The sequence below is a fragment of the Acipenser ruthenus genome, chromosome 7, assembly GCF_902713425.1.
Source record: "Acipenser ruthenus chromosome 7, fAciRut3.2 maternal haplotype, whole genome shotgun sequence".
Taxonomy (NCBI): Eukaryota; Metazoa; Chordata; class Actinopteri; order Acipenseriformes; family Acipenseridae; genus Acipenser; species Acipenser ruthenus.
This window is the reverse complement of record NC_081195.1, coordinates 51,147,268-51,165,645: the sequence shown is the minus strand read 5'-3', so window position 1 is coordinate 51,165,645 and position 18,378 is coordinate 51,147,268. Positions and strand designations below refer to the sequence as shown.

Genomic DNA, 18,378 nt, shown 5'->3' with positions numbered 1-18,378 from the left:
GAAACATAAAGAGTTCAGCAATTGTAGCAGAGTGATAAATGAATGAGAGCTAAATGGTGCATCAATCACTGCTTGACAGATTGCTGAAGTAACTATATTGTCTTCCTGTTTAGAATACATTGAGGTACATTCAGCGCTCCAGATAAGGCGTTGGGTCTGGGTTGCTCCCCTGGACGGAGGAATGTTGTTCTTTGTGTGTCACATATTGCTGGCATTGCAGTTGGTTGTGCTGCGCTTGTCTTCCAATGTTAAGGCCAAACATCACAGCACCTGGTCAAGACACCAAGTAAACCATCCTTGGCTAAGACCCACCTTACAGCCTGTCAAAATGTGTCCTAATGTAGTTGGCGATGAACACAAAGGACACCACGGATCCTCTCCTACCCATAGATTAAGGTTATGTGGTGATGGGAGAACATCATATGTTGACCTGATGAGGAAACTGATCCTGCTCTGTTCCATTGTCCATAGATCTCACCAGCCAATCTTGCACACTCTCCCATACAGATAAATAAAATAAGGAAATGCATTATTAAGTTATAAAACAGTTTGTTTAATATTATAGGCACCTTTTTTTAGCGATTGCCTCTGATGGTAGTTCTAGTTGGATTTGTAGCTGGACTGGGGTGTTTACGCTTCAACCTGTGTAGCTTTGAATTTTTCTTATTCTTACTGTGATTGGATGCAAAGACAACAGGGCTAGCCAGAGATTGGATAATGTTTGTTGGGATTGGTTTTTCTTGTGTAGTTTCCTAGTAATTAAAGACATTGTATTCTGGGAGATGTAGTTGATAGTGGAAGTTATAGGGGACGCAAACAAGGTGTGCAGCAAAGTTGTATATTTAAATTTTAATGTGTTGCATATTTATTTTTTAATGCGTATAAAATGACAGGTAATCAGCTAATCTGGTCCGCTGGGTACATTATATTAAGGGTAGCAGATATATTATTTGAAGAATAATACTCTCATGTAAGAAATAATTACTTCTCAAAACATCAAAAAAAAAATAAAAAAAAATAGTGGCCGAGGGTTGGAACTTTTTTCTTTTCTTTTTTAAAACGTCTCTTTTAATATTGTTTCTACCTGTTAAAAAAATTCTGGCGACTAGTTGTTCCTATTGTGTTAATTTTTAAGCTTTAAGCCAGTGTAAATATTCAGTAAAACAACACTGGGGTGCTTGAAACTAAAGATTCTATTACAGGGGTGGTCATCACTTGTCCTGGAGAGCCACAATCCTGCAGGTTTTCTGGGTATCTTCAAATAATCAGTCTAAAGACCCGGAAAATGTTTGTGTTGACCAATTAAGATAATAAATAGTAATTGAGAACTTGGGTGGAACGGAAAACAGACCCTGCGGCTCTCCAGGACGAGAGTTAGCCACCCTGCTCTTTTGCAATGAGATTTTCATTATTCAGAGCTAAGCAATAGCATGATGATCTTAGAATTTCACTGGCACAGATTAACCATGCCATCTTTTGGATTGGTTTATGAGAACTGAGAAAGCCAATTGCCATTGTTGAAGTAAATTAGGAAAAACTTAATCCAAGGGTTCTGCCCTTCAATAAGATCAAAACTTTAAAGCAGTCAAGTAAAAACATTGGCACCTAACTTACATAATAGGCATCTGTTAAATACAGTCAGAGCACTCAAAAACTGGTTGAACAGTTTCTAAAAACAATTTAATTTAAAACCAGTTTTTCATTTTACTCAACCATTAATGCACTGCCAAATCAAACAGTAAATCTGCAACAACTCAGATTTAACACCAAGATCGTGGTTCACTAGATCACTTGACAAAAAAGATAAATAAATAAATAAATAAATAAATAAATAAAGTACATCCATAGATCTTCAAACAAATAATTTCCCAGTTTCAGTATTTCTTGAAAGAAAGTAAAATCTGTGACCAATTAAAAAGCTGTCAGAATTCCTAGACTAATTCATCTCCTTCATTTACTCTCAAAATGTAGCGTGACATCTGTTTGAAACTGAGCGCAGAGGAGTATAATGCTTCCAGGTAAAGTAGAGTCAGAACAATATTGCCTGTGAACAAAAAACTGCTGAATAAAGACGCTGTACTATGCTAAAGCAAGCTGTATCTAAACCTTTCTGATAAAGAGAAATTCAAAAGGGTTGCCCAAGTGTCTTCTGAATCCCCACATAAGACCTTAACACCTTTGAAGATCCTGGGACTGATTTACTGCAAACCTCTATGAAAACTTAATGCAGTTCACAATTCACACTGGCAGTATTTGTGTAGATATGGTTGCAGCCAAATACAATCTTTTCATTTTAAATCAGTCAACCAGAACAGCTATGCTCCGCTACGTCTCTGTTTCCTGTTGGGCCTGCTTTTACCTATTTATGTTTTTATAATATCATACAAGTATTACGGCAGTTGAATAAATAAACTGCTGACACATTTTCCCCACTCAGGCCCCTTGCTTACTAATTACCTTGGTATATCTGACCAAAATAATCGATAAGGTAATCATCTGCTTTTAAATGAACAAGCCATCTCAAAACAACAGAATGACTGGATGCAAGGTATATATTGCCCATGTCACAGAGGCTCCTTACTCATGAAATATTCTGACACACCACATTTTTTTAAATGAATAATCCATCCCATCAGTGCAGTTTTACTGCTAATGTTACCCAGTTACTACCAATGTAAAATTATTGGGTATGACATTTGTGATTCATTTTAGAATAATAAAGGGTTCTGCAATGGGGACTGATAAAACATTTTGCAAATACCGTATTTAAAGAGTATTAGCTATTCAGGATATGTAGTAGGCCAAAAAAGAGTTGTCTTGTTTTCTTTACTGTAGCTATATTTGTTTCCATTATCTTTAAGGAAACTTTTCATTTTGACAATATCTACTGTTTTAAATCACTCATTTTCATTAGGCTCATCTCTGTTTGTGTTAATGAAATACAGTAGGGGCTACCTGTTGATGTTTGTTGTCATGCCGACGAGGGGGCGAGAGCTGGAGTGTGATTGGTTATAGACAAATTTACGACCGACGCGCACAGAAAAATAGGACAAGGTCTACTTTTGACGCTGTCGGTTTTACGCGATGCGTCCAGTGTGAATGCCTCCATAGGATGTATAGTATTCTAAAAAATAAAGTTTACGCTGGACTTTGACGCGACACGTTCAGTGTGAAAAGACCTTTACGCTGACGAACAAAGCAAAAAAGACTGTGAACTTCGCAGATCAAGCAGCGTCAAACCTGACACTGAGGGTAGTAATGTCTGGAGACTGTGCTGGCCATTCCATGATTTGAAGCCTACCATCTTGTTCTTTTCTTCTAAGGTAGTTCTGACATAGCCTGGAGGTATGTTTTGGGTCATTATCTTGCTGTAGGATGAACCCCTGACCAACTAGGCGTATAACAGAGGGTATTGCATGGCGCTGCAAAATGCTGTGGTAGCAGTTTTGGTTCAGGGTGCCACTCACTCTGTGCAAGTCGCCGACTCTGGATCCAGCAAAAGAGCCCCAGACCATCACACTTCCTCCTCTATGTTTTTGACAGTTGGTGTCACACACCGAGGAACCATCCTTTCGCCTACTCGACGGCGTACAAAAACTCTGCGTGATGAACCGAAGATTTCAAATTTTGATTCATCGGTCCATAAGACCTTCTTCCAGTCTTCAGTAGTCCACTGGCAGTGCTTCATAGCCCAGGCAAGCCTCTTTTTCTTATTTTGCCATCTTAGCAATGGCTTTCTTATTGCCACTCGACCTGTCAAACCTGCAGCTCGAAGTCTTCTCTTCACAGTTGAAACTGAGACTTGCTTACTTCGACCAGTGTTAAGCTGTGCTTGAAGCTGTTGTCCTGTGAGCCGCCTATCACGCAAGCTGTTGACTCTCAGAAACTTGTCTTCTGCTTCTGTTGTGGCTTTGGGTCTGCCAGACCTCTTCCTGTCAGAGTTTCCTCCAGTTTCCAAGTGCCTTTTGATGGTGTAGGAAACTGTACTCACTGACACCTTGGCTTTCTTTGCAATTTCTCTAAAGGAAAGACCTACACTTTTAAGGGTTATAATGGTCTGTCTGTCTTCCTTTGTTAATTGCCTTTTTTTTTTATGAGAGTAATATACTACTTCCTGCAGTACAATACTGTCCAAATAATGCTTAAGAGGGTGTAGTAACACAGTCTGTTCCAACACTGATTTTATACAGAGGGTTTGTAAGTAATCATCAAAAGTTGGGACACCTGTAGGAATTGTTAACATCAACTTTCAAGGCTTAATTTACTTCCATTGCTGCAGAACAGCTGTAAGTTGTTAACCCATTACTTGTTCCCTGAAAAAGGCCTTTTTGTATAACTCTGAAATGTACATTATTTTTCAGTTTTTGGTAACCTAAACTTTTTTTTTTTTTTTTAACCTCTGGCAGTTTACCGCTTACCTTTGTACCATTTCAGGTTATTCACTGGACTTGAACTGCTTAAATTTCAATAAAAACTGGAAAAATGGGGGTGTTCTAAAACTTTTGACTGGTAGTGTATGTGTCTGAAGAAACTGACGTGCAACCAGAAATTCTGATTCGGTCATCTCTGTATTTAAATTAGATGATGTTGTGCGTGTGCAGCTTGGAGAAAACTGAACTAATTAAAAACACGCACTACCATTTCCGAGCACTCGCCTATTCATATACTTACCTAGACATTTTTTTACTTATTATTTTTGTACTTGAATTTAATTTGATTTGATTCATGATTTGTCAGTTTTTATTTTGTTTCATATCAACTAAGAATCTGAAACTGGGGGCCCTGAGGCCCGACCATAGCCCGGGGTAATACGATCATATTTGATTGCCTCTTGTTTGAACACTTGAACAACAAACCGCAATGCTGGTTACTATATGCAGATTATATTGAGCTTTTTGTATGGTTTTCCAGATGGAACACCAAGAGGATGTGGCCAGTGAATGAAGATTTCATCAACTCAAGTGCCTTACAGAATCATTATAAATAAACTGTAGAATTTTTAGAAATAAAAAAGATTTACATAACTATACAACCTTTTATGTTCGTTATTTTTCCACTTTAAATTAACTAGTCCTAGACTATAAAAAATAAAGAACAAACTATAGTTCATTTGTTTTTGTGGACATTATTTTGAATGTTGCTGCTAATTGTGAAGTTATTAAAGTAACATCTGATGTTGCATTTGGACGCATTAGAGTGCACAGAACGTTTTTTTTTTTTTTGGTATTGACGTATGGTTCCCCTGATAAGATGCTGCTCCAGCGCTTTCTATTTCTGGGTGCCCAGTAACTCTGCAGGGAGGTCAAATAAAAATAAAAGTACTTGCAGATATGCTCCAAAGACTCCTTGTAACCCTGTTCAAACCCCTGCTTCTCCCCCAAGTGAGAAGAGGAAAGGAAAAGATCAAGGACATGTTTTAAGGGTTGCAATAGCAATAATAACAACAACAACAAATGTTCTTTACTTGTATGGTGGTGATTAATTTCACATTTGTCTAAATTTAAAATGCAAAACAGTCATTCATATTCTTAATTTCATGTGATTTAAGTGGGTACACATTATTTATGTAATATCTGATAATATAATGTTTTGAAAAAGTATGAATATTAAGTAATTCTTATCAAAATAACATTCTAAGCACATCTGGAAAATGTGCCTGAAAAACGTTCAGGAAACGTTCTTTCCTAACGTTCTCGTAACTTAAAACAAGCGTTCTTGGAACGTTCTGGGAACTTAAAATTGTTAGCTGGGATAGTACATTCTGTCCTGTAGAGTGAACCCATCAAGAAAACCCAGAGGGCAGACATCACTAGCAGCAGAGCCACTAGGACCTCAGTCTATGGTAGAACAATGGTGCAAGGTGCCTGGCATGAAAGGCACAAATACAGCAAAATATGAAAGAAAATACTGGGATGGAAGAACAAACCACACATTTGGGGTAAATTGCCACTAAACTGGTCCAAAACACCACTCTGTTTTCTACAGGAAAAATTGTATATACTGTATTTGTTATTGTTATTTGTTTTTCCAGTGGCTTGCATTCTTGGCCTTAGCGGAACACAGCAAACCCACAGAAACAAAGCTCTTTATAAGGAATGGAGTCCTTTACTGTAGCTCACCCACTCTGTGGCCTTGGTCAAAAGAATGTTCCAACAATAATGAGGCTTTCTGACTTGTATAATGATTGTCTGAGATGTATTACTCCAAATACAGTGGTAGTATACAGTGGAGAATAGTGTTCTTACTACTATCAAGCCTGCTAATCAAAAGAGTGTGGACAACCAGAGATGGACAATCACAGTGGGGGATTAAATTCTAAGGCATGTAGACAGGAAGATTTCCAGTGTTATCTGTCTCTGGTGCCAGAGTTGAAGATGTGAGCGACAGAGTAATTCAGGTAACAAACGGGCCAAGTACAGAACTAACAGGGACTGTAGGGACAAATAATATACGTGAGAGGTCAGAGGTACTGAAAGAGAGGTTCACAGAACTAGCTGCCATGCTTAAAAGAGTCAAGTAATCTTCTCTTGGGTGCTTACAGTGCTGAGGGCAGTGAAGGAGAGGCTTAGCAGAATGATTGGTTTAAATTAGGGCTGTCAATTAAATCGCAGTTATCTTCTGCAATAACAATGGTTTGCAGTTTTTGGATATGATGATATATTTTTATGTTCTCTTCACAATTAACAGTTCATTTCCTAGAAGTGCTTACTGTAGCTACATATTTATAATCTTATTTAAAAAAATAAATAAAATGAATTTATTTCAGTCCACGATCACATTTAAAAATAGATATCCTATTTATTCTGTTTTCTGATCTCTGTATGCTGCTGATCAATCTTGAACCGAACATTTTATTGCGTTGGTTGTATTTGTAATTTCTAAATTATTGCCCCTAGTAAATTTTCGTGACAGTCACAATGGGTATTTCCTGGTTAAATAAATATTTTTAAATGATTTTATTTACAGTTAAGGATACTACTACTACTACTACTACTACTACTACGACTACTACTACTACTAATAATAATAACAATTAATAATAATAATAATAAATAATTAGCATCAGTAATAAAACTAATTTAAATTAGATCGATGTATTAATTGTATCAATTTAATATGCGATTAAAACCATGATTATTATTTATATATATATTTTTTACTGTTGTTAGATTTGTGCCTATAACGAACTATAAAGGTTACAGGTACATGTCATACATGAAATGAATGTGCACACACTAGGCTTCCATAAAAAAAAGTGAAATAGTCTAAGATTCACCCTGTTTAGTACAGATAATAAACACAGAAAGAGAGAGATGCTTTTTAGATTAAAAAGTAGCATGGCCAGCTCAAATTTGACAGTGTCCAATTAAACTTCAACTTCAACAACATGTAAGGAACATGTTAAAAAAAAAAAAAAAAACTGCACTGGATAATAAAAAGGAATTACGGCCATATATATATATATATATATATATATATATATATATATATAAAAGACCAAAAGTAACCAAAATGAAAACTGAACAAATCGAAGAAATGTGCAAAAGAAAAAAAAAAAAGAAAAAAAACAAACAAAACAAAAAAAACTCAAATTATTCGTGCCAGGGACCCTGATCATGTGGTGCAAGGTGGAGCTATTCGCTGTGGCTAAAAGCCCTGCAAGGTGGCAACCATGGCAACCTAACCCTAACAGCTGACTTGTGTCATGCATCTGATCCACAAACATAAAAAAACAAATATATAGTTATAGGAAAATAGGTCCTTGTGCCTTTGATGTCGCCATTTCTCTACTTTTGTAAGATTGCAAAACACTCGCATTCACGGCTCTCTCCTGACATGGTCCAATGCTGGAAATACACTAATAGGACCTCGTTTTGAAGCTCCAAGACTCCTCTTTCGAACGGTGCAATGCCAGCAGGACTGTCTCTTGCAGTGTCTGAGTTAAAAGATTTAAAGGGCCAGGTCGCAGGCGGGATTTTTAACATTAGGTGTACCCTGAAAAAGGGATGCAAAAGAGAGGGTTTGGGGTTCGTAGATAACCGGAGTACCTTTTGGGGGGGAAAAGCGAGCTTTACAAGTAAGATGGCTCACTCCTTAATGATAAGGGAGCAGCTATTCTAGCATGGAGCATAGAAAGAACCCTTAGGAAGACTAGAAGGGATTTAAACTAGGCTACTAAAATCAGGTTCTAGTTAGGGCTAATAGTGTAAGGTCACATAGAATAAATGCCTGTGTCAATGCCATAAATAATTTATTTTTTTTTTTTATTTTTTTTTTATTTAAAATTTAGTCGTCGCCAATCTTTTTACCCCGGTTTTTCTCCCCAATTTAGCATGCCCAATTATTATCTGTATCCTCGGCTCACCGCTCGCAACCCCCCCTCCGACTCAGGGAACGGAGGCTGGAACACGCGTCCTCCGAAACGTGCTCCTGCCAAGCCGTCATTTTTCACACTGCAGATCCACAGCAATGCCACCAGACCTATAGTGTCGGAGGACAACACAGATCTGGCGGCTCCACTGCAGAACCACAGGGGCCCTATCGGCCACAGGGGTCGCTGATGCGCGGTGAGCCATGGATTCGCCTGCCGACCTAAGCCCTCCTTACACGGGCAGCGCACAACCAATTGTGCGCCGCCCCCTAGGAACTCCCGGTCACGGTCGGCTGCGACATAGCCTGGATTCGAACCTGCGATCTCCAGGCTATAGGGCACATCCTGCACTCCGAGCGGAGCGCCTTTACTGGATGCGCCACTCGTGAGCATCCAGTAAATAGTTAGAACTTTTAGCCCAAGTGTCAACTAAAAAGTATGTCGTTGTTGGAATCACATAAACTTGGCTTAGTTCTGAAGATGGAGAACAATTCCACATGCAGGGGTATAAACTATTCTGAAAAGATAGACTAATTAGGAGAGGAGGTGTAGCTCTACATGTTAGGGATGGGCTAGAAGAAGAAAACACTGACTTCTTAAACTACCAAAGCGAGTCCATTTGGGTAGAGCTTGTAGATAAAAGCACTAACATTTGTTGCTATTGGCATATGTTACAGTTGGATTTATATTCTTGTTGGATTGATCATCTTCTGTACACTTGAAAAAAATAGAGTTTTGTGGGGTATTTATACTAAGCACTTTTTACACAGCCTGTTATATTGATTTTAATACAATAACTCCTCCCATTTAAACAAACATGAACAATCGATTGACATCAGAGCATAACTCCAAACCATGCGCAGTTTAGCTTTGTTCTCAGGTTTCTTTTGGCATCTGGTGGGGTAACTAATGAAGTGCTGCTTATTCAAAGCTGGTCAGAAAAAAAAGGATTGCAACCTCGTGACATTTGTGTGTTACTGCACTGCGACAGGTAAATAGCTGGCCGTGGCTACCACTATACATACATTCATCAGAAACCACGTGATGTAGAATTGATTTAGACAAAGCCATTAGGAGTGAGACGTTACCTGTCTTCACTATCTAACTGTCACCATGGTCAATTATCTAGCAGGTAAAGCTAGTAGAACATTAAAAAAATATTTGGAATTACAGTTCTGAGTTTGAATCAGTGCTGTTGAGAAATATCTAACTCGATTAAAAAAAATACATAAAAGAAAAAAATAACTGAAAAAGACAGCATTGTTAACGAATATATCAGGCTATATTTTAAAACTAGTACAGCAGTGCAATGTGTCTGTTGCATCTGTCAATCTTAAATAAAGGTGCAGAGACAATATCCAATATGACCCCCTGTAGAATACAGTTGCACACTCCACTAGTCATTTATAAATCACGATTACTAATCGTGCATGCTTTGTGAAAAGACACACAGCAAATAAGGCAAGAATGAAGGCTGGGTGCCCTAATGCCCTACATTTCTTAAATTAATCTTATTTTTTGTTGCAACAACCTACAGTGACTAAAGTGACTTAATATCCAACAACACAGTACAGGATATTTATACTGTTATATTTTAGATTACTTATCTGAAAAAAAAGGCGTTTGGTTTTGCTGGTAATGTGAGAGACTAGTTATTTCATATTCAGTTATTTGCATGCAAAATGAAATATGAGAAGGTTAACAATCAAAAGTCTTACAAGTCAGATTTTAACATCATTATTATAGGTCACAGACCATCAAGACCCACATCAGAGCAAAAAGGATTAAGCATTTATTGGTCTATTAAGACCCATTACCTTTAAGGATTTGGCCACCTCTATATGGTTATCATAGACCTGAACATCAACTGTCAGATTCTGCAACTCGTGCATGAGAACAGCATTTCCTTCAAGGCTGTCCTCCTCTTCAAGTACCTTCCAAACTGGGTGAGAGCATTTAGTTCCATCCCAGACCTGTAAAAGGAAAGCAAGTTTTTATAATAAATCTTAAATATTTATTTTGAGTCGCAATTAATAGCTTTGGAATATTCCATGGAAATCATACCTTTGTTATACTGACAATTCAATGACATTAGGCTTATGTCAGGCCTATCCTAATCCATAGAAGTTCAATCATTAAAAAGTTTTGGGCTTGCCAGTAGTCTGATACTGACGACTTACCTAATGTAGCAAATGTTACATTTCTGTGAAAAGACCCTTTTCCTTTAATTTTGCTTTTCCTAAACACAAAAATCTGTCCCAATGTGTCTTAAAACCAAATTTTGAAATTCCACATACTTAACTTTGTAAACACCAACATTGCTAACCTTGCCATTCTTCCACACAGTGCACATTTTATATCGTCTCACATGTCACTACTATATGAGTTTTAGGATGCCATCCATCTCTGACATTTGGAGAACAATACAAGTTAACAAACTACCTGAAATGCAGTCTACTGTGAAATTATCTTCAGTTACATTTTACTCCAAATTTTTTTCAAAGGGTAGTGTCACAGTACAACTGTCTGTGTCATTGTTACTTGTAAATGTTTTATGGGTAGTCAAATTTTCACTGAAGCACGTCTATGTTAACAAGAATTATACAAGCAAAACATGTGAATTTGAATGGTATGCAGTTCAGACACCGCTTGGGGCAGGGGGAGAGTGGCAGTATACACAAATCCTGCTGTTAATATCACTAAAAAAGACCATACCTTTTGTGTATCTGTTCACTCACGATTTTAAAATATGAATTCAACTGATCTGATTTGCTTGAAAATGTTGTTTTAGTTTTTCCTAATTCTCATTCCGTTGAGATCAGTGCTACTTGAGAGTGTGCCCTTCAGTAATGATCTGCTCAGACCTCCATAGTTTAATGAAGTGTCTAGTCTTTACTAATCTGTAGCCAGCACTGCACAGCAGATATCCCAGAGCAGTCACACAGAACAGATAAGGCCACTTGAAACAGCCAAGCCTTACAGAAAATGACATTTACTGCTGTCCAAAGATATTTACACTGAACTTGCTGTAGGTTACCATCTTTAAAAGAACATGTATGGATTAGTTAATTAGGTTCATTTATTAAATATGCAGTACATTATTTTTTAAATTTATATTTCTAATTTATACTATATTCAAACCTTAACTCCCGTGAAACAGCTTTCCCTATAATGATCTCCTCTGAGGTACAGTATTAAATACAGTAGAAAATAACTTCTGGCTTTCTCCTTCACAGGCTTTAGAGGGTCAAATCAGAATACCACAATACTTTACATACTCATTATGACACCATCTTTACAGTTTCTTAATACCACAAAGAGAAATGCAGGTTTTCCAACTGGTAACTGATAAACAACTGACAAATATGAAAACTACTTCTTGACGTTTTTGAGTTTCATGTTGCCCACTGGCTATGTATTAAAAGATACAATTGGAATGATACACAATGGAATAGTAAGCAAGGGCAGAGGGCGAGTTAAATTAGAACACTGCACAGTAACAATACTATATAGGCACGTAGAAATATTAGCTGCAGATACCTTTAAAAGCACAGATTTGACCAGCTCTGCTTTTGCCACAAGCTGGCATGTCAAGTCAAAAAACTGCTTTGGCTGAACTGTAGACAGATTTTGTTCAGAGGGAGAACATCGACTGGCTGCCCATTGGCGCAACATTTCAAGCATCCTCTGGTCTTCCTCTACAAAGTGGTAAGATTTGCTTCCCGTCCGTGGAATTACTGGACCTCCCACTCTTCCATCAAATGTCAGAGCGGAAAAGCCTGCACTTGTCACCCCCTTTAGTTCACCCTGGAATCGCTCCGTCTGTGAAAAAACAGTTGCAGGACGTCACATTCCTCTATAAAACACCATGTGGACTTCCATCTGTAACATGTTTAAATGATTATGAGTATAGTATATTGGGATAAGGTATCTCAAAGCATAAGTATAGCATATACAGTGCCATGAAAAAGTATTTGCCCAGTCTGATTTTCTGCATTTTTGCACATTTTTCACATTGTATTTGGTCAGATTTTTTTGTGGGTTGTAGTGGTATATAGAGGGAGTCAGAGAAAAAATGACACCACAGTTTGGTGCTTCTTTCATTTGTTTGGTGTGCAAGGTAATCAAACATGCAATCTTCAGGTGTGAAAAAGTTATTGCCCCCCCCCTAGTTATCTCAACCCAATTTAAGGGATAATTAGGGTCAGCTGTTTGAGTACTTTGGTTAACAACCAGGCCTGATTTGGGCCAGCCCTGCCCAATATAAATCTGACTAACTTTGGCCCTTACCATCAGAGTGAAGTTGTCAGCACACAGGTTCTAGAGGCACATCATGCCACGAACAAAAGAAATTCCTGAAGACCTCTGGAAAAAAGTTGTTGATGCCTATCAGTCTGGAAAGGGTTACAAAGCCATATCTAAGGCTCTGGGGCTCCACCGAACCACAGTCAAGAGCCATATTGTCCAAATGGAGAAAGTTTGGGACAGTAGTGAATCTTCCCAGGAGTGGCCGTCCTGCCAAAATCTCTCCAAGAGCAAGGAGTAAAATCGTCCAGGAAGTCACAAAGAACCCTAGAACAACATCCAGGGATCTGCAGGCCTCTCCTGCCTCGGCTAAGGTCAGTGTTCATGACTCCACCATCAGAAAGACATTGGGCAAAAATGGGATTCATGGCAGAGTAGCAAGGCAGAAACTATTGCTCACTAAGAAGAACATGAATGCTCGTCTCAAGTTTGCCAAAAAGCACCTGGATGATCCTCAAGAGTTCTGGAACAATGTTTTATGGATAGATGAGTCAAAAGTGGAACTTTTTGGCCGACATGGGCCCCGTTATGTCTGGCGTAAACCAAAACACTGCATTCCACAGTAAGAACCTCTGCATCAGGAGCTGGACGCCTTGCCATCATTGAAGGAACCATGAATTCTGCTCTGTGTCAGAGAATTCTACAGGAGAATGTCAGGCCATCCGTCCGTGAGCTGAAGCGGAAGCTGAAGCGCAGCTGGGTCATGCAGCAAGACAGTGATCCGAAACACACAAGCAAGTCTACATCAGAATGGTTGAAGAACAAGACATTTAAAGTTTTGGAATGGCCTAGTCAAAGTCCAGACCTAAACCCCACTGAGATGTTGTGGCAGGACCTGAAACGAGCAGTTCATGCTCGAAAACCCACAAATGTCATTGAGTTGAAGCAGTTCTGCATGGAGGAGTGGGCCAAAATTCCTCCACAGCGCTGTGAGAGACTAATCAATAACTACAGGAAGCGTTTGGTTGCAGTTATTGCTGCTAAAGGTGGTGTAACCAGTTATTGAGTCTAAGGGGGCGATTACTTTTTCACACGGGGGCATTGGGTGTTGCATAACTTTCTTTAATAAATAAATGAAATATGTATCCAATTTTTGTCTTATTTGTTTACTCAGGGTCCCTTTTATCTAATATTAGGTTTTGGTTGAAGATCTGATAACATTCAGTGTCAGAAATATGCAAAAATGCAGAAAATCAGACAGGGGGGAAATACTTTTTCACGGCACTGTACATATCTGCAAAGTCTTAATGGTTAAGGCTGTAATTTGGATGAGAGGTAAAGGTTATTGGAACGTTTTCTGGGCCCTCTCTAATTTAATTTATTTGTTCATTGGCTTAAAACACATTAGATGGAACCAAATTGAAGCAAGTGAATGAACTTATGTACCTTCTTGAGTTGTTGGATACTGGTCCTGTTTCACCAATAATAGGGACTACAGTATATACAGAAATGGTAACTGTTCACATTTGATAGGAAAAGCAGTGAGATAATACTAAAGCCCTAAATACATGTTTTAAAGGAATTGCAGTAATAGCACCACTGGGATACCAGTTCTCCATTGTATTTTGAGTACATTAGATGATTGGATTGTGCCATTCAACTTTTCTCTGGATTGCCTTTTAAATTGTTACACAAGCACTTAACCCAAGAGAAGTGAACTGCATCTAGTCTTTTTTTTAATTTAATAGCCATTATGTTGAACTTCAAAACTCATGTTTACCTTTTACAACGTTCAGAGTTGAGAAATTGCCGACAGTTGTAATGTTTTTTGAGGTATGAAACGACAATAGTTATGTGAAATTTATTTGTAGATTGTCTATAAAGAGGTAACAGTATGTTACTGTAAATGTATTGTTCTGTTATTTGAATGAGCTACATTTACCTGCAAAAATCTAACAACTACTTATAAATGTAAATACAAGAGTATATCTGATAGCATGTCCCTCATCTCCAAGGGGTACAAAAAGAAACATACTATGATGTTTAAAAGAAGAAAAAAAAGATTTGAATTTGCGAGGCGTATTAAACTCACACATTGTAAAAAGACCTTGATTATGCAGTTATGATGATTAAATACCATAGCTTGATAATCTTTAGGGTCTGCTTGAGCTTATTAATGTACTTATCAAAGCGTTTTGGCATCTTTAATTACACTACAGTAAATTGAACTTTTCTTTTAATAAATTACACTGCATTGTCTTTACTTGAAAGAAAGAATTGTGATGGGAACATTCTGTGAATAACAACTGTTTTTTTGGACACTGGTGAGATCTAATCCCTATTACTAAATTTACTTTCTCAGCTAAACTAAACACCTTGAGGCCTTTCTTGTTGGTGTGAAATATCAACATATACATTGTTCAATTTGCTTTTAATAATTCTGTAAAGTTGTATTTATTTAAATTTGTACATATAAATCGTTTTTATTTTGTCTATGCAGAATGATCTCAACAGGTATTTCACAATTTATTCTCTTCAATGTACTCCCCTTAACAAGAAAAAACTTCACCTTTGCGTTTGCTTTTGTTTTCACACTCTATATATTGTACAGTAGCTACTGTAGAATGATTTTATTTTTAGCACAGAGTTTAAACCAGAAGAGGTTGCTATTTTAATGGTGTCAAATGGTGCTGCTGCTTAGACTAACTGAACATACCTCTGTATTTGTATCATCCTTACAGGCCTGTGATTATTTTTGACACTCATCCTCCTCCCCCACCCCCTCTCCCCCCCACAAATTGCTTACCTTTATTCTGTGGAACCGAACAATGTCTCCTACTTTATAGATTTGGGGGAGTGCCTCTAATTTGTCACTGAATAGTGTGCATGAAAGTTTTCTTCCCGATTGATCCATAATGGTTACTGCTGAGCAATAATCTGAAAGACAAATGATGAAGATGGTTACAGTTTCAATGAAAAAACCTAAGTGATCCTACCCATATCAATTAAATTAAAGCAAAGTACCCATTGCAACAGTGGTACATCACACACATCCACCAGGGATGAACTAATTAAAAAAAAAAAAAAAGTATGCATTATCTTAGACAATTTGCTGCAGAATCTTTAGTTACATTTTAATGGAATGGTAAATACATGTATTTTTTTTTTGGGGGGGGGGGGGGGGGACTTTCATAAGACTTTATCTGCGTTATGTTAAATTTTATTTTGTTGTTTTTATTTTTTAAATTCTGGTACTAATGTAAGTGTGAATTTCCCCCATTGTCCTGCTAGCAGACAGTATATAGAGAAACCCATCCATCTGTTCATATGTCAAAAAGGATAAGAATGTTTGGATGGTGTTTATTAATGTACCAGAACCATAATAGTCGATTCTTTCATTATTCAGTTATAACCACATTACATACTTTAATTACTCATGACATTTTCACAGCTTCATTTAATATGCAGGGCTTGAATTTCAGCGCGGGATCGCGGGAATCGCGCATTTTCCAAGTTGTTCCCATATATCTGCAACTTTCAGTGCGGGAAAATCCCACAGAGATATTTTAAGACACCAAGCTTCTGTATTTTTCACCCAATTTAGAACGCCTGAAACGCTACAACAGTCTCTAAGAAAGTGGGTGTCAGTGACGAAAGCATTATGCGTAGTTCTGGTTAAAATAAATAAATAAATGTAGTGCGGGATATTTTAAGTGCCGCGAGACTTTACTCACTCGTACGTGATTCTAGGCCGCTATCTTTACGCATTACAGAAACTCAGTACAATGCAGCAAGTAAACAGTTCTGAAGAAAAAAAAAAGACGATATTAAAGTCTACCTAGGTGTTGTTTTGCAAGCGGTGACTTTCGCTTTAACTCTTAAATCTCAGCCCCATTAATTTTGGGGCGCCAGTGTACCGAAGGTTACGCACATATTACTCAGTAAGTTTAAAAGTACAGATTCGGGGCTTTCCAAAGAATTCAGTGTGTGTAGGCGGTACTCCTAGCCTGAGCTACGATCGTCTGAAGTTAATTATGTGAGTTAATTAACAGCTTAGGTTTAGTTTTGAGTCTATTGCTCCGTCATTGTAGCAGCTAGACTGAAAGGGGTGGCATCGTTGAAAAGCTTAGAAGCTCAGCTTCCCCCCCCCCATGTTCATTTCATATTGAGGTTCAATGGTGCAGTGTTTTTTCTGGAAAAGCGTTTTTTTTTTTTTTCTTTACATATATTCTCATCTCTACCACAGACAGTATACCTGATCTTGTTGCCTTACATAATTTGAAAGGAAATTCTGTGGCCTTTCATTTGATATGTTACATGCATGCAGTACAAACTATCCAGTAGTTAAACATACATAAATGAAAACAGTGAAAACGGAAATAGGACCGAGTGTAAAGAGTTAAAAAAAAGAAATGGCGCGCTGGTTAAAAAGAAAAGCACCTTTTTCTTCTGCTGCATGCAAAAACTTCACGTCAGGCAATGGCAACAGCAATAGAGAGTGCTCTGTCTCACAGTGATGAACAGCTGTTAGGTCTCCTGAAAGCAGCTTATTTTAAAAGCAACACCAATGTGAATGATGATGCAGTAAAATATACATAGTTTTTAATATGCAAAAAGTGCCTTTTTTTGCCATTCCCCCCTAATTGGCTGCAGCATAGCGGGGGAAATTCAAGCCCTGATATGCCAGTGACAAATGATACTAGTTCAACTTGTTGTTACCCTAACCTATTAATTGATGCATCACTTAAATAATTAAGTACAGCTGGCACTAAAATATACACTCTGGTAAACCTAAAAAAAATCACCACCACCCAGGATTAACTGCAGAGAAATCAATGACTCACAGTACGTGGTTATTAGTTTGACTGATTATCAAGTTGAATCTGCACAATAAGAAGTTAATCAATTATCTGTGACAATGTTATTTTGCAGAAATGGACCCACAAATGTAGGGCAGCAGTGTGGAGTAGTGGTTAGGGCTCTGGACTCTTGACCGGAGGGTTGTTGGTTCAATCCCAGGTGAGGGACACTGCTGCTGTACCCTTGAGCAAGGTACTTTACCTAGATTGCTCCAGTAAAAACCTAACTGTATTAATGGGTAATTGTATGTAAAAATAATGTGATATCTTGTAACAATTGTATTTCGCCATGGATAAGGGTGTCTGCTAATAAATAAATAATAATAATAAATAAATAAATTAACAAGAGAGACAGATATATCCGTTGCAGCTCATAAGGTGATGGCATTTGCAAAAAACATTTGTCTGTTTTACTTTCTAGGTTTATTAATGATGTTTATTAGCATTGATGAAGCCTATCAAAACCTGACATTCCTGAATAAATAGATTTTATATGGGGCGATGGGCAAACCATTTAGAGTAATTATAAAACATTACTGCCCTATGCTAAAACTTTATGAATTCGCCCCATAACATTTTTTTTGTTCCAGATATGCATTAATCAACTACAAAATGTGAATAAATAAGTACTGCAAGAACATCATTTAGCTTTTTAAAATTCCACCGCATGCCAGATATGGAATTGCACTGTTTTTAGTTTAATGCAGTTCTTTCCCCAAGATTACACTTCCCATTTTCTTTAGCTGTCACCATAAGCCATGTTAGATGTTTCAGATCTTCTACAAAACCATGTATATCAGTACAAATTGTGTTAAACACACAAACCAGTTCTGAAGATCATACAGTAGATAAAACAACTGAAAATATAAGCTCAGTTTTCTAAAACAAGCATTATGCCTCCAG

At 37.6% G+C, this 18,378-nt stretch overlaps 1 protein-coding gene across 1 annotated transcript in view; it reads right to left on the bottom strand.

The window, feature by feature from the left end:
* pot1 (protection of telomeres 1 homolog) overlaps positions 1-18,378 on the bottom strand; it is an 82,482-nt gene that overhangs the window by 19,219 nt on the left and 44,885 nt on the right. Inside the window, exons 7-9 of the mRNA XM_034024761.3 lie at positions 15,423-15,553; positions 11,912-12,193; positions 10,189-10,344 (exon numbers count right to left, since the gene is read on the bottom strand). Coding sequence (XP_033880652.3) covers positions 10,189-10,344; positions 11,912-12,193; positions 15,423-15,553 — 569 coding nt within the window. The remainder of the gene's footprint in view (positions 1-10,188; positions 10,345-11,911; positions 12,194-15,422; positions 15,554-18,378) is intronic.